The sequence below is a fragment of the Mytilus californianus genome, unplaced genomic scaffold, assembly GCF_021869535.1.
Source record: "Mytilus californianus isolate M0D057914Y unplaced genomic scaffold, xbMytCali1.0.p SCAF_21, whole genome shotgun sequence".
Classification (NCBI taxonomy): Eukaryota; Metazoa; Mollusca; class Bivalvia; order Mytilida; family Mytilidae; genus Mytilus; species Mytilus californianus.
Window position 1 is genome coordinate 7634699 of NW_026262670.1, and position 17995 is coordinate 7652693.

The following is a 17995-nucleotide window of genomic DNA, read 5'->3' on the forward strand; positions in this document are numbered from 1 at the left end:
GCGGTGGTCCGAGGTCTGTGACCTATCAGATTTACGGTCACTCTTCCAATTTGGTTATTGGCTGCACCCGATGGACTTTCGATTTTCAAGTTTTAGAAAATATTTATATTGAATTTCTGTATAAACACTTTGTTATAACTTGTAAATTGATATGGTAATGAGTCACGATAAATTAGCTTTGTGATTAAATTTATTTTTAACTTAGTAATCTACTTCCAGGTTTATTAATAGTACAGCGTGACAGATGACAATTTCTATGGGTGCTTTCGTCGAGGTTCGGGTTCGTCATATTAACGCATGTGGTTGTCAACGTTGCAAAATCCATGATTTTGTTTCGCTTTGGCATCACGTCTTCTAAGAAAAAAACGGGCGAGGCAGACGAAATTCTGACTACTTTGGGTGTACCTAAACTAAAGAAGTCCGACCAAGAAGCAATGAGAATTTAAACAAGGATAAAAGATATGATCGCGAGAAACGTAAGCGAAATTCCAGTCTCATTGGCAGAAAGTTCGCCCTTGGTTCAAATTTGGAGAAGATTCTTGAACCATAACCTGTAAATATTGGATAAAATACCCAACCCACTCTGATAGGCATAGTGCTTTAGTGAGAGGGACACAAAATCTTAAAATTGATCCAATCAAAAGTCAATGTTTGGACCTTTCATCCTAAGGTGTGGACCTTCCACTTTACTGTTGTAATGGTCCAGGAGTTTTCAGGGAAAAATATTGATTTGAACCACTGAATCATTGTTATACAGATGAATACATAATTATTACCTGATTTAACAGTAAAGACATTCATTACAATCTATTAAATGTAATTTCTATGTTTTACTTACAGAAACTTATTGCAGCTGCTCAGACTGGAGATTTAGAAGACTTAAGATTATGTCTACAGAATGATGCAGAGATTGATTATCAAGGTGTAAGTAAAATAGCCACATTCAAAACTACCTTATTTTTATACTTCATAGAAAAATAATTTTAAGATACGTCGTCTTATGGTACATGTACAATAAAAGACACAAAACTACAATTTACTTAAAAATAAAGCACAGTAAAACAGTGTAAAACTACAAGTTACTTCAAAATATTTATTAATGTACATAAATACTATAAAACACACAACTGGAAGTTACTTCAAAATACAGGATATTGTACATAAACACACGACAACAATTTACTTTAGAACATAACAGATTGTACATAAGTAGTTAAAAACACACGACAAGAATTTACTTCAGAACAAAACAGATTGTACATAAGCAGTATAAAACACACAACTACAAGTTACTTCAGAACATAACAATAAAAACAGCTTGTACACCAGAAGTATAAACCATACAAAAAAAAGTTACTTCAAATCATAACAGATTGTACATTAACAGAATAAAATACACAACTTTAAGTTACTTCAGGACATAACAGATTGTACACCAGCAGTATAAAACACACAACTGCAAGTTACTTCAGAACATAACAGATTGTACATTAGCAGTATAAAGCACACAGCTTTAAGTTACTTCAGAACATAACAGATTGTACACCAGCAGTATAAAACACACAACTGCAAGTTACTTCAGAATATAACAGATTGTACATCAGCAGTATAAAACACACAACCACAAGTTACTTCAAAACATAACAGATTGTACATAAATAGAATAAAACACACAACTTTAAGTTACTTCAGGACATAACAGATTGTACACCAGCAGTATAAAACACACAACTGCAAGTTACTTCAGAACATAACAGATTGTACATCAGCAGTATAAAACACACAACAGCAAGTTACTTCAGAACATAACAGATTGTACATCAGCAGTATAAAGCACACAACTTTAAGTTACTTCAGAATATAACAGATTGTACATTAGCAGAATAAAACACAAAACTTTAAGTTACTTCAAAACATAACAGATTGTACATTAGCAGTAAAAAACACAAACTACAAGTTACTTCAGAACATAACAGATTATACATAAACAGTATAAAACACACAACTACAAATTACTTCAGAACATAACAGATTGTACATTAGCAGTATAAAACACGCAACTACAAGTTACTTCAGAACATAACAGATTGTACATGAACAGTATAAAACACACAACTACAAATTACTTAAGAACATAACAGATTGTACATAAGCAGTATAAAACACGCAACTACAAGTTACTTCAGAACATAACAGATTGTACATTAGCAGAATAAAATACACAACTACAAGTAACTTCAGAACACAGCATATTGTACATAAGCAGTATAAAACACAAACTGCAAGTTTCTTCAGAACATAACAGATTGTACATAAGCAGTATAAAACACACAACTACAATTTTTACTTCAGAGCATAATGTATGTTATCTCTTCACTCTCTGATCACATTCCTTCATCTTATTGAAAATTATATTGTTAATAAGACAGGTTTAATGGACAACAAATATTTGTCAGAATTATATTAAAGTGGGGTCTCATTTTGTTTGTCTCCTCGTACCTAATCAGAAAATGTAACTATTTTTCCTATTTCTTTGAAAAAGTTACTTTTTAAAAAATTGATCATTATTCTGAATCATGTTAATCAGACAGATTTAATCATTATATCAACAAATACTTGCTAGAATTATATAAAGTGAGATGTCATTTTACAAAGAGATTTAATCATTATATCAACAAATACTTGTTAGGATTATATAAAGTGAGATGTCATTTTACTCAGAGATTTAATCATTATATCAACAAATACTTGTTAGTTTTACTAACAGAGTTGTAATGAATCCATTGATGTAAATATTTTATTGATTTCTTACAAACATTTTTTTTAACATGACAGTTCTGATGGAAGTTTTGACATTTCACAACAAAACATGGTGTTTATTTGTTGTTTATGTACAATATAAATACAAGTGTGACTTGTCATTTTATTCATTTTGGTCCACTGATTCATGTGATATATATTTTGTTTATATTCATTACACAACATTGTTTGGTTTATCAGACCAATTTTGATGTCAGTTGTACTATTCCAGGATGGTGGAATGACAGCACTAATGTGGGCTGCCGAGGAAGGACACCTGGAGATTACTCGATCACTCCTAGACAGCCGGTGTAACACAGATATCACAGATGTATGTTAATTCTTCACTCTGATCACATTCCTTAATCAACACAAAATTATGTTGTTAATTAGACAGGTTTAATGGACAATAAATATTTGTCAGAATTATATAAAGTGGACTCTCATTTTGTTTGTCTTCTCAACTAAATTAGGAAGTGTAACTTTTTTCATATTTCTTTGAAAAAGTTACTTTTTAAAAAAAATGATCATTATTCTGAATCATGTTAATCAGACAGATTTAATCATTATATCAACAAATACTTGTTAGAATTATATAAAGTGAGATGTCATTTTACTCAGAGATTTAATCATTATATCAACAAATACTTGTTAGGATTATATAAAGTGAGATGTCATTTTACTCAGAGATTAAATCATAATATCAACAAATACTTGTTAGGATTATGTAAAGTGAGATGTCATTTTACTCAGAGATTTAATCATAATATCAACAAATACTTGTTAGGATTATATAGAGTGAGATGTCATTTTACTCAGAGATTTAATCATAATATAAACAAATACTTGTTAGGATTATATAGAGTGAGATGTCATTTTACTCAGAGATTTAATCATTATATCAACAAATACTTGTTAGGATTGTATAAAGTGAGATGTCATTTTACTCAGAGATTTAATCATAATATCAACAAATACTTGTTAGGATTATAGAGTGAGATGTCATTTTACGCAGAGATTTAATCATAATATCAACAAATACTTGTTAGGATTATATAGAGTGAGATGTCATTTTACTCAAGATTTAATCATTATATCAACAAATACTTGCTAGAATTATATACAGTGAGATGTCATTTTACTCAGAGAGTTGTAACGAATACATTGATGTAAATATGTTTCTCATTTCTTAAAATTGTTTTTACATGACAGTTCTGATGGAAGTTTGTACATCTCACAAAAAACATGTTGTTTATTTGTTGTTTATGTACAATATAAATACAAGTGTGGCTGGTCATTTTATTCAGTTTTGATCACTGATTCATGTGATATATATTTTGTTTATATTTATTACTCAACGTTGTCCAATTTATCAGACAAGTTTTGATGTGAGTTGTATTATTTCAGGAGGGTGGATGGATGGCATTGATATGGGCTGCCAGGGAAGGACATCTGGAGACTACTCGATTACTCCTGGACAGCCGGTGTAACACAGATATCACAGATATAGTATGTTATCACTTCACTCTGATCACATTCCTAAATCAACACAAAACTATGTTGTTAATTAGACAGGTTTAATGGACAACAAATATTTGTCAGAATTATATAAAGTGGGGTCTCATTTTGTTTGTCTCCTCGTACTAAATCAGGAAATGCAACTTTTTTTCATATTTCTTTGAAAAGGTTACTTTTTAAAAAAATTGATCATTATTCTGAATCATGTTAATCAGACAGATTAAATTATTATATCAACAAATACTTGTTAGAATTATATCAAGTGATATGTCATTTTACTCTGAGAGTTGTTATGAATCCATTGATGTTAAAATTTTAATCATTTCTTCCAAAAAATATTTTTTTTAACATGACAGTTCTGATGGAAGTTCTGACATCTAAAAAAAACATGTTGTTTATTTGTTGTTTATGTACAATATAAATACAAGTGTGACTGGTCATTTTATTCAGTTTTAACCACTGATTCATGTGATATATATTTTGTTTATATTTATTACACAGTATTGTCCAGTTTATCAGACAAGTCTTGATGTCAGTTTTAGGATATGTTGTATATTATTGATATTAATTACAAAGTATTGTCCATAATAATTACATGTTATTTGGTTATATTATAGATCAATGGATACACAGCTTTACATTATGCTGCTGAGTGGGGACATCTACAGATCACAAGATGTCTGGTAGAACAAGGAGGTATCAGTCCCTTGGTTACAACACTTGAGGTAATATTTTATAGTATATACCCAGTGTTCAACTATAAAGTGATGAATCACTAAAATGATGTATGGTTGGTCAAATGGATTCTTTTTTAAGGGCTATAGTTAAAAGTCATATGATCCTTTAAATTGAACTTTTAAGATATGAAAATGTTTTAAAGACTTGAATGGCTAAATTTTACTATAAAACACATGAACATAGACTATCGCACAAGTTTGCTGTAAAACAAACAAACAAATTGTCAAACAAAACTTACGCCAGTCGGTTGTCATGACAATTATTACAAAGTTATTAAATGGTATCAAAATATTCTAAGCAATGCATTGACATACGTTCATCATGATTTTATATTTAAACAGATGCAAGGTGGGCAATGACAGATAATCTTTATGTTGGGTGAAACATATTTTATAAACAGAAATAAACACTACTAGACAATATTTATATGGTTTCAATAAGGGGAAAATAAAAATTGCTTAATCATTTCATATTGTTGGCAGTTTGAAAATATCTAATGCAATAATTTGAAAGAGATGATCCTATGGAGACTGCAAATTTCTTCAAACTGTCTAGTGGCAGAGATAAATGTCATCTTGTCATAATTTATTTATTTCCTTATTTGAACAATACCAGTGATAACACTAAAAACTATGAGATGCTGTAAAATAAAAATATACAGATATAGAAGGGTAAAGATGGGGTATACAAATATAGGAGGGTGTGGATAAGGTATACAGGTATAGGAGGGTGTGAATGTGGTATACAGATATAGGAGTGTGGAGAGGTGGTATACAGATATAGGGGGGGGGGTGTGAATGGGGTATACAGATATAGGAGGATGTGGATGGGGTATACAGATATAGGAGGGTGTGGATGGGGTATACAGGTATAAGAGGGTGTAAAGGTGGTATACAGATATAGGAGGGTGTGAATGGGGTATATAGATATAGGAGGGTGTGGATGGGGTATACAGATATAGGAGGGTGTGGACAGGGTATACAGATATAGGAGGGTGTGGACAGGGTATACAGATATAGTAGGGTGTGGATGGGGTATACAGATAAAGGAGGATGTGGATGGGGTATACAGATATAGGAGGGTGTGGATGGGTTATACAGATATAGGATGGTTTGGATGGGGTATACAAATACAGGAGGGTGTGGATGGGGTAGACAGATATAGGAGAGTGTGGATGGGATATACATATATAGGAGGATGTGGATGGGGTATACATATATAGGAGGATGTGGATGGGGTAAAAAGATATAGGAGGGTGTTGATAGAGTATACAGATATAGGAGGGTGTGTAGGAGGTATGCAGATATAGGAGGGTGTAGAGGTGGTATACTGATATAGGAGGGTATGAATGGGTTATACAGATGTAGGAGGATATAGATGGGGTATACAAATATAGAAGGGTGTGGATAGGGTATACAGGTATAGGAGGGTGTGGATGGTGTATACAGATATAGGAGGGTGTAGAAGTGGTTAACAGATATGGGAGGGTGTGAATGCGGAAAATAGATATAGAAAGGTGTGAATGGGGTACAAAGATATAGGAGGGTGTGGATTGGTTATACACATATAGGAGGATGTGGACGGGATATACAGATATAGGACGTGGAGGGGGTATACAGTTATAGGAAGGTGTGGATGGGGTATACAGATATTGGAGGGTGTGGACAGGGTATACAGATATAGTAGGGTGTGGATTGGGTATACAGATATAGGAGGATGTGGATGGGGTATACAGATATAGGAGGCTGTCGATGGGATATACAGGCATAGGAGTGTGTTTAAAGGATCCCTGTTTATACAGATATAGGAGGGTGTATACAGTTAGGTCAATACGCCTAATGCGCCTCAAATTTAGAAACACAACAGATATAGGAGAGTGGGGTGTGATTATACAGATATAAGAGGGTGTGGTTGGGGTATACAGATATAGGAGGGTATGGATTGGGTATACAGATATAGGAGGGTGTGGAAGGGGAACACAGATATAGGAGGTGTGGATGGGGTATACAGATATAAGGAGGGTGTGGACGGGGTATACAGATATAGGAGGGTGTGGATGGGGTATACATGCAGATATGGGAGGGCGTGAATGGGGCATGCAGATACAGGAGGGTGTGGGTTGAATATACAGATATAGAAGGTTGTGGAAAGGCTATATAGATATAGGAAAGTGTGGATGGGGGATACAGATATAGGAGGGTGTGGATGGGGTTTACAGATATAGGAGGTTGTTGAAAGGGTATATAGATATAGGAGGGTGTGGATGGAGTATACAGATATAGGAGGGTGTGGTTGGGGTATACAGATATAGGAGGGTATGAATAGGGTATACAGATATAAGAGGGTGTGGAAGGGGTAAGCAGATTAGAAAATCATGAATGAAAAAAAAACATTAGAAATGGAGAGAAATGGGCAAAAAAAAATAATGAATAGAAAATAATTTGGTGCAAAAATATAAAAAATAGAGAATAATGGGGTGTTAATATATAAAGAACTTTGAATAATGTGTCCAAAAAATAAACACAAGAAGTTAAAAATGTAGACCTCTCGGAAATCCCACACCCTCGTGTAGACATAAGGATGTAATCTTCAAACTGCAAAGAAATTACAAAGATCAAATGCTGACAAATGGAGCTTTTATTCATATGCTTTAAAAGAAAGAGCTGAAAGCCAATTTATAGAATTCAGAAAATTGTTAAAAATAATCTGAATGTTGTCTCATGAGTTATATTTAATGAACAAAAATCAAAAATGATATGGTTAGCATCTGTAAAGTTAAAATAAAACACCACTTAGCTGCTACTGGTCTTACTTATTGTAAGATCTGTGTTAAAAAGTCTTCTTTGTAGTTAACAGATGAAAGCAATATAAAGATTTATCTGTATTTCAGGGTCAGACTCCTTACGATCTAGCAGCAGATCAACAGTATAAGGAAGTGATGGAATACTTACAGGTATATATAGTGTTGAATTACAAATACTTTCACTTAGAATGAAATAAGTAGAAAATAAGTTACAAAATATAAAGAAATATAAAACTAAAAAATCAAAGGCTGCAAAACCAAGATACTTCAGAAGAGAAATCTTAAAAAAATAAACATTCTTTAAGTCTTGAACACACAAATTAAAATTCTAATGCAATTTATTTATCATCACGATTTTGATTGGACAACATCATATATTTGAGGCGCTAAATTCCACTTTTTACCGGCCTTTAACTAAGCTGACATTTTTCAATTGAGGAATTTATTGTTGTGTGATTTTTTTCAATAATCAACAAGGTTAGCAGATGTCTTCTATTTCATTCAAGAGTGAACGAGACGAGAGCAAGTTTTTGGAATTTCAATTGATGAGATTCTTACACTGACAGTATGTCGATATTTAAGTGCATTGTTAATTTTATATGGAATGCATAAAAATGGAGATAACTGTATTGTATTTTTAGCTTGGCCTACATACAACTTTGCCCTCCTTTAGCAAATATCCTTTCACCTTGTAAACTTCTGTATCACTAGTCTTTTAACACTCAAATTGTGAGTTTGATCCCCCTCACATGGCAGGTCCTTGGACTTCTAAAATTCACGCAAGTAATCAGTTTTCCACACTTTTTTTGTCATGCTTGAAGATATTGATTTGATATTTGGTATATAGTTAAACCATGACAAATTACAGATCTAGTTTGGATTTTGTTCCGGTCTGATGATTTTGTGCAGAGTTATGGTCCTTTGGCATAGAAAATTCAGGCAAGTAATCAGGTTTTTCGCATTTTTTTTTTATCTTGCTTAGATATATTGATTGATATTTGGATTATAGTTTTACCATGACAAATTACAGATCTAGTTTAGATTTTGTTCCTGTCTGATGATTTTGTGCAGAGTTTTGGTTCTTGGGCTTAGAAAATTCATGCAAATAATCATATCTCCAAAGTTTTTTTATTATGCTTGAAGGTATTGATTTGATATTGGTATATAGTTTTACCATGACAAGTTACAGATCAAGATCGAATTTTGTCTGTTTCGGATTATTAGTATGCAGTTTTATGATCCTTGGACTTACAAAAATTTGCGCAAATAATCAGTTTTCCACACTTTTTTCTGTCATGCTTGAATATATTGATTTGATATTTGTTATATAGTTTACAACATGACAAGTTATAGATCAAGTTAGCATTTTGTTCCAGTACAATGAATTTTTAACCGGCAATACTCTCAAAATGCTTGTTTTCATTTTTGTGTCTCATCTCAAAAACTTAAGAGATAGTTAAAAACTGTTTTCAGCAAAAAGGATCAGCAATACACCATTTACAAAATATGTCAATATGACCAAAAACAATGGACCGTAGGAGTTATTGACCTTAAATGACAATTGTTTACTAATTTTATTGCTTTTGTCAATTAATTTGAAAACTATAATAGAGAAGTATAAACTGTAAACAGCAAAAAAAATCAGAAATGCAAGATCTATACAACCTAAACAATTGGATGACTTCCTAAGGAGTTATAGCCTTAAAAGACAAAACATGGCTGTCATAGCTAAAAATAGAACATAAGGGTAAAATGCATTATTGTCTTATATCTTGAAATAGATTGAAAACGAGCAAAATGCTCTGATTGTCAATATCTACCTACCTCCTATTTTCATCAAATAATCTTGTTGCATAGCATCCAACAGTGGGCTTGTGAGGTGCGTTTGATTCCAATCTTGATTGACCTGCCGTATGTCGTGGTTCTCTCAGCGCACTCAGGCTCCCTCCACTAATGAAAACTGACTGCCACAATAAAGCCAGTAGTGCTAATAGTAGTGTTTAACACCATCAATCAATCATTAAATTTTAGTGTTGGCAAAATTGCCCAGGTGAGCGATACAAGTTCGTTTGAGCCTCTTGTTTATTTTTTCGTTTCCGCTTTTTGTCGAGCCTGCGACTTTTGTCGCATAAGCGAGACATAGCGATCCTATATTACGTCGGCGTCGTCTCTCTTAAACTATCCTGGATTTGTAACAAACTTGGACAGAAGCTTGTTTATGATTAAAAGCTAGTATCTAGAAGAAAATTTTGTAAAAATTTATTTCCTGTTTTTCCGTATATAACTTATAAATGGACTTAGTTTTTCTTCCAGTTAACGTTACATACAGTCTAATTAAGTTAAAACATAAATTAGATTTATAAACCATTCTGGATTTTTACCAAACTTGGACAGAGGCTTCTCACAATCAAAAGATAGTATCAATAGGAAAATTTTTAATAATTTTTTCCCAATTTTTGTTGAGCCTGTGACTAGCAGCAAAAGTAGGCGAGACACTAGATTCCGCGGAACCCTTACGAATTTTAATCACTGAGTGACCCACTCTCTTTTGTCAATCATGAGAAAACAGCCATGATTTTAATATGAGAAATTAGATGGGTTTTTAAAAGCTGTGCATCAAACATGTGTACAATGTACATGCACACGTTCTGAAAAGCGTGCAAAAAAAAAAATCCCTACCTCCCTGCCTGAATTTATTTGCCTTGGCAACAGGAAACAGACATATATTTTTTTTTGGCCTTACATATTCTCCTAGGATCCAATGTATTCTATGATCTTTATGATTTCATGAGTAGATCAAATCAACATTGCAAAAATTATTTATTGACCTTACAAATTACAAGAATGTTTAAAACTGTTTAACACACTGTTAAAAATATTTCATTCAAAAAGAATCTTTGGACCCTTACAAATGTAAGGTAGCTTGAGTGTCTAAATGTTTGACGATGACTCGGGTGTCTAAATGTTCTATGATAGATTTTTCTTAAACTTTTGTAAAAGACTTCTGGGTTAATATACTTTTAAATTTCAGACCTTGTTTTTTGTATATAATACATTGATCAATGAAATCACAGTTAGTTTATATGGGTTATATAGGGCTTATCAAATGCTGTATTATCATCGGCCCTTGATTTGAAAAGGATTTTTTCAGAAATTTTGAATACACTTAACGACACTTAATGTTTAAATAGTTTAATCTTAAAACTGCAAGTATTAGATGTTTCTGTTGTATAATGAATGATGCTTGGTAAAACATTTTTAAATTAAAAAAGTATTTTGCAACATGTCCAGAATGGATGCTCAGAAAAAGACACCCAATCTACCTTAATTATGTGAATTCAATGTTTGTCAACATATGATAGATTGGAATGCTCAGTAAAGTTTACAGCTAAACATCTGATAAAGAATTTTTTAAACTTCTGATTTTATAATCATGGGATGTAATTCTAATATACGGGCCACTGCAAGCCATTTATTAACAGTATTAAAGTGGAATTTTTTGTTAATTGCAATCAATAAAGAGATCAAGCTGTAGACTTGTTTTTTTTTCAGAATTTTTTTTTTCTTCAGAAAATTGAATATGTCAGTCGAAGAAAAAAAAACTGGAAGACATTTGTTTGTATTTAATTTATTTTTGGTTGTTTTTGTACTTTTTGACTAATCAGATTTTCATTTTCATTCAAGTTGTGTTGTTTTATAAGAATAGAATGAATTATAAAGTTGATAAACAAAAAATAGATATTCAGTTTATTATCATTTAAATTCTTGAAAATTGTTTGTGCTTATTTGTTTAATTTTGATTTTCAACATTTGGGTTTATATCAAGCATTTTGTGAATTTTAGTTACAATGTACATACTTTTATGGTAGTTTCATTTTACTAAGGAAGACATTCCTATATATTTCCAAACTCCAAGGCAATTTTCTAAATACACTAATACCTTGTTAGATTTTCAGTACTTTTACTCTTCAAAACTTCTTAAAAATCGGATTTTTTCCCCTGAAATGAAAACTTTGAAAAAACGTATAACCATTTCTGTTTGTAAACAAGATGGGCCTTGTCTATGTTACTGCAAATATATTAAGGTGACTTTTGGTATTTATTTGAATTTAGATGATTAACAAATAAAGTTAGAATTTTGTTTTATTTGATAAGATTGTGAAACTTGTACAAATTGTGTTGTTTGCTATTGGCATGGGCATTCACATTTAACAAAAGAATAGTTTTTCTCTTGAAAATAAATATGATTAATTTTTTTCTTCTTCATTAAATCTACCCATCTTAAACGGAATTGCTAAAAGAGAAAAACAAATCAGGGTTATTATTGACAAGGTTTTATTGTATTTTTACCGTAATAAGGTTGTATGACATCATGCTTTGTTGTAGTACTATTATATGTTGCAGCTCATTTTCATTGTAGAGCGCTTATATTATGGATCTAGTGCAGGTTGTAAATCTTATTTTGTTGCCTGTTGGCATTATTCACTTAGATATAGCTGAATTATTGTGATATCAAAATTATATCAATGGTGGAAAAAAAAATTACTAGGATTTCCTTTAATATACATGTTTTGCCTCGAAATTCGTTTCTGATTATGTGTTAAATTTAATTGAAGGCAATTAGTATTATTGATCCAGTTAATTTCTGTTTTGATAAGCAAAATTAAGGTCTGTTTCGGAAAGAAATATAAGAAAATGTTATTATTGCTATAGTTTTGATCTGACAGACTAATGGCATGATTTCAAATCAGTTTAAAGAAATTATGAATTCATGTTGATTTAGTTGCGTATTTGTTAAAGTGCAATTTTTAAAATAAATAGAAACTGCATTTTAATTGATTTATATGTATACGTTGTGATTTTGTATATTTTCGAGGTAACATGTGTATGTGTATTTTGTTTATTGTTGTTATTTGAAGTCCTATTCATCACACAATACCATTTATTGGGTTCTTTTGTCAATGCAATTCCATTAAAATAGATGAGGTAGGGTTAGTACCCATAGGAATTCCCCAAACAATAAATAAATTTCCTTGAAAAAAATGCATTTATTGAATGGACAAGCAACCATAAATGACCCTTGTCAAAAAAAAAACATCCCTCCCTCAATTCCATGCTCATTTGAATCATTGGATTAACTGGATTAAAAAAATTGTCAGCTATGCGTAGTTTTACGATCAACTATTTTTCTTTATTTTTGACAATCATTCTGTGATTCAACAGGGCTTCTTCATTCAAATCAATTCATGATTTCAATTATTATTGTTGAAAATTAACAACATAAATCAAGAAGATGAAGGAAAAATATTTTGTGCATTTAATGGATAGATACTGTGTTCAAGTTTTCATAGAGAAAAAAAGAAACTTTTCAAATTAAAAAATTGAAACTTGGCTTGTTTTGCTAAATTTTAAACATGTTAAAGGAGGTGTCTCTTAGGATCCATATTTGGTATTTAAATACAGAAAATAAAGTAAAGGATTTGCTTGCTTTGAATACATTGTACAATGGGTCCAATATCAACATTAATCAAACTTTAACCTAGGGACCATATTTTTTTTTATAAACCATGACATGCATAACATGAGCTTTGTAACATGCTCCATTGCTCCCATTAATTCAGCAGAAATTTGGTATTTGGGAAAGAATAAGATTACTCAGTTTTTTAAATATTGTTTTTGTACACCTTGCATGAATTCTTATCTCAAGTAAAATCTACATCTCCTTGAGTTCAGTAAAATATAAAAGGGCTGTAATAAACATATTATAATCAGAAAGTTGTGTTAAAAGGAAAAAAATACTTACTTGAATAACTGATTTAAGATATGATACGGACTTACAACCAAAACCATAAAAGTGTACACATTTCAGGCAATTGACAAGTTCAAGCTGAAATTAATCAAAGAGCTTCCTAAACAATTGTTAGTTATTGAAACTGGTGTTATTTGGATGAATTTTGCAATGTATTCAGTTAAGCAATTTGTCTTTCAATACACATAATTTCCAAGCAGCTCTTGATAAAGTTAAGATAGTATGAAAAAAGTGGTTAACACTTTTATGGATTTGGTAATGAAAATTTGTTGATTCTTCAGTTAAAGAATTGAGTAAGCTATTATGGTCAGTACAAATGTTTAAATTGCAGCATTATTTTTTCCTGTAAAAGTTCTATGTTTATCGTGATATATGAAAATCGATATTTTGTTTAATCAATTAAAAGTTAACAGGTGCATATTTATCAATTTAAAACCAAAAAAATTCAAATATACTTCAAAATTATAAGTTAAAGTTTGACCATTAGGCCAAGTAAATTTTATCTTTAGGTTCTATTTTCTGTTTGGAAAAATTGGTGATATATTTTCTATTGTTTTACTGTAATACCTTGCAGTGACCCTTATAAAATGTAGTGGAATGGTGGTAAATATCTTCTTTACAAAAAACCTAAGTATTCATCAGCCTAAGAGACATACTGGTAGAACATATTTAAGTAAAACGTTTGTTGCATTGCATTCAAAATACTGTGTTACTTAATGGTCTTCCCTATGCCTCTATCACCTTATTTGGCTCTTAACAGAATTCCATGTGTGGCCATGTGTCATCAAAGCCACACATTTTGACTAAGTGGCCAGATTTTATGCACTGTTAACCATCTTAACTGTTATTCATTGTTACCTCACATATATATAAGTTGTTGTTTTCTGAACGGAGCTTGAATTTTAGTTTTACAATTTTTTATCTTGTATTTATGTTTCTAGTTCTAGTCTATTTATAGCAATAGACACATACATGAATTTTCCCGCATTAATTGAGTTATGCCCTGTATAAACTGTAATGTATATTGTTATATATATCTATCAGTTTGTACATTGCGGTCAACATGCATAATATGGCATTTTAGTCCATTACAACTTAAAAGCAATTTTTATACGACCGCAAAAAAATTGCGTTTGTATGATACTATCTTGTCGTTGTCGTCCGAAGACATTTAGTTTCCGGAAAATAACTTTAGTTTAAGTGTATGGATCTCTATTAGATTAAACCAAAAGGTTCAATACCACAAAAGGAAGGTTGGGATTGTTTTTGGGTGTTATGGTCCAAACTGTTTAGGAATTAGGGCCAAAAAGGGGCCCAAAACTAGCATTTTTCTAGTTTCAGGACAATAACTTGTGTATAAGTATTTTGATTACTCTGAAATTGTACCACAAGGTACAATACAACAAGTAGAATGTTGGGAATCATTTTGGGGGTAATTGAACAAACCGTTCAGGAATTAGGGGCCAAAACAAGCGATTTTCTAGTTTTCAGACAATTACTTGTGTTTAAGTGTATGGATGTCTCTTAAATTGTACCACATTTTACAAAAAGAAAATTTCTTCAAATATTATTTTATTTTTTTTGGTGGTGGTGGGAGGGGGGGGGGGGAGATATGTAAAAAAATAAATTGAGGGTCACAATTTATTTTGCTTTGAAATATAGTCTGAAAACAGATTTACTAAGTATTGCACAACTGCACAGTGTTTTGCACAACAGCAAGAAATCTTTAATTGAATATAAATTCAAATCATATAATTAATTTCAAGTTCTTTGACTACATTTATTCTGTGTCAAAACCTATAAAGTGTCAAATATTTAATTACAATCCACATTCAGACCTGTATCAACATGATCAAGCTTGAATATTGTGTCCATTTTTGCACCAACTGTTCAGGGTTGAACCTCTGCGGTCATATTTAGCTGCGCTCAGCGAAGCAGTTTATTTGAAATAAGATATTGAAATGTGAGTAAAAAGCGTTTTTACAATTTGATTTAGTTACAGTTGAAAAGATTCTTTTAAAGCAAATAGCAAATATTAAATTATCCTCAATATCCCTGTTATGTCCTGTGTTATTCTCCCACCCGTACATTATTAAAGTTTGTGAGTTTGTTTAAGAATTCAAGTCAGTTTTACTTCTTTGTGCCATTGTTTTCTAGATTTTTCTTGAAAACTTCTACAATAAGAAGGTTGCAGTACATATTTTTTTGGCGTGTCTGTCTTTATTCTCTCAAGCTTTACCGTTGTCTAGTAATGTGTATTTATTTGTGATTATTTTATATAAGTGTAATATTCATTTTTTTATATGTATAGTTTTGTCAATTCAGGATCTGTTCATGCATATTTATAAAGTCTAACACTCATGAATATTTATTATTAGGTAGAATAAAGAATTCTTCATCTTAAGTTTTGTTTTCCTTTTTCTCGATGTTGTTGTTTTTGCACATTCTTTTTCTTCGTATCACTTGGTGTAGTTTCAGATTTAAACACTATAGAGATTTATTGCTACAATTGAAAAAAGTTCATTATTAAAATTCGTACTAACTTAATTTCCTAGTACCATTCAAAATCAGACAACAAAAATTAGAAAAACTTGTACATTGCCTTGTTTGTTACAGAAAATTGTAAACTAGAAAGAATTGTTATGTTCAAACTTATTGTTCACTTACCTTCATTGTCTATGAAGGATTTAAGGATGTACTTAGGTGAAATTAAGGAAATCTAGAAATCAAAATTGATACTATTAGTCAAAAGAGCATTAGTTAAGTAACAAAATAAGCTAAAAATATTGATAGGTTATGGATCTCCTTTTCGAGATATGTAATTTTTATAAAATGGCGGGAATAGGCAAAATCTTTTACCCTGTATCGTAGGAAAAAAACCAAAAACATTTGACAAAAATTCCTAAACCTCACCTAAGTACATCCTTAAAAACAAAAAAAATACACTAATCAGTCACAGTGCAGAACAAAACACATTCTTTATTCATGCATGATTACCAGAAATTAAATATTCAGTTGGGACTCCAGCTTAATTTCATTTGATTTTTACTTGATAAAAAAAAATTATATAGAGCTAGATCTGCAGATGTAATTGTCAAAGTGTACCTTGTTGTGATGGAGGATATACTGCTTGACGTATTCATAGATACATCCATCATGATCAATGTAGCATGAAATATTGGCCACTGGACGTTAAGCAGGCAATAATCAATGTCAGTCAACCATAGCATAACATGCTAACATATCAATATTTCTTGTTTTAAGATGCCACCTTAGTATGTACATTATGAAATCTATGAAGCTTCTTGGAAAATTTGTAATATCCAGAAGACATTTTCGATTAGTAATCTGAAAGTGATTGCATGCCATTTTATGTATGTGTCTTCTATGTATAGAGGCAATAATTCTATTGAAGCAGTTTTATTGTTCATGGATGTCCTAGAAAAAATACAGAGTTCAAGATTTGGTTGGAGTATGCGCATTTTAAATTGACTGCTTTTATACATACTGACATAGTCGTAGACTGGACATATCATAGCATAACATGTGTACAAAAGCAGTAGAATTCTTTAATCTAATTTTATGAAACTTTTATGGTGTATTTGATTTGGTGGAAGAAATCTCCCGTTTTGTCTTGCCTTGATGGAGTCAAAAAGCGAGACATAGGTATGCTGTTTCCGGCGGCAGCGGCGGCGTCAACAATGTATAAGTTTGTGATTAGGTCTAGTTTATGGTGAACCACTAGTGGTAGGTCAATGATATTTGGTATGCAGTTGTATTAGCATTGGCACATCTCATTACCATGGAGATTATATTGGCCCCGCCCCCTCAGTCATGGTTTATTGACTTTGAAACTTTGCTTAGTTTACATGTATTAGTTTGTGATTAGGTCAGTGTATGGGGAACCACTAGTGGTAGGTCAATGATATTTAGTATACAATTGTATAAGCATTGGCATATCTCATTTACATGGAGATTATTTGGCCCCGCCCCTTCAGTCATGGTCTATTGACTTTCAACTTTTGCTTAGTTTACAAGTTAAAGTTTGTGTTTATGTTTCTGTAAAGGGAACGACTTATGATAAGTCAATGGTATTTGGTATGCAGTTGTATTAGCATTGGCACAATTGGAGATTGTTTAGCCCTGAACCTTTAGTCATGGTTCATTGACTTTGAATATTTGCATAACTTACATGTTAAAGTATTGTTATTTTAATTTCAACATCAAAATAACAAATAGGCGAGACATATCTCTGTGTTAACAGTTTATTATTGTTAAAACTATAAAACTTGGTCAAGCCTAAAAGATCAGCAAAACAGGTTTTGGTC

The 17995-nt window shown here is 31.5% G+C and overlaps 1 protein-coding gene and 1 long non-coding RNA gene across 4 annotated transcripts in view; one reads left to right on the plus strand and one right to left on the minus strand.

The window, feature by feature from the left end:
- The window catches only part of LOC127731862 (uncharacterized), an 897808-nt gene that overhangs the window by 463406 nt on the left and 416407 nt on the right, over positions 1 to 17995 (plus strand). For 2 of the 3 annotated variants that reach the window (XM_052240723.1, XM_052240724.1), the window contains exons 3-6: positions 841 to 924; positions 3032 to 3130; positions 4207 to 4308; positions 4935 to 5013. In XM_052240723.1, coding sequence (XP_052096683.1) covers positions 841 to 924; positions 3032 to 3130; positions 4207 to 4308; positions 4935 to 5013 — 364 coding nt within the window. Of the gene's footprint in view, positions 1 to 840; positions 925 to 3031; positions 3131 to 4206; positions 4309 to 4934; positions 5043 to 7945; positions 8009 to 17995 lie in introns of all 3 variants that reach the window. The other variant, XM_052240725.1, reaches the window with a different exon arrangement.
- Positions 15301 to 17995, minus strand: part of LOC127731900 (uncharacterized) — a 336874-nt gene continuing 334179 nt past the window's right edge. The window contains exon 2 of the long non-coding RNA XR_007995902.1: positions 15301 to 15505. This is a non-coding gene — a long non-coding RNA (uncharacterized LOC127731900). The remainder of the gene's footprint in view (positions 15506 to 17995) is intronic.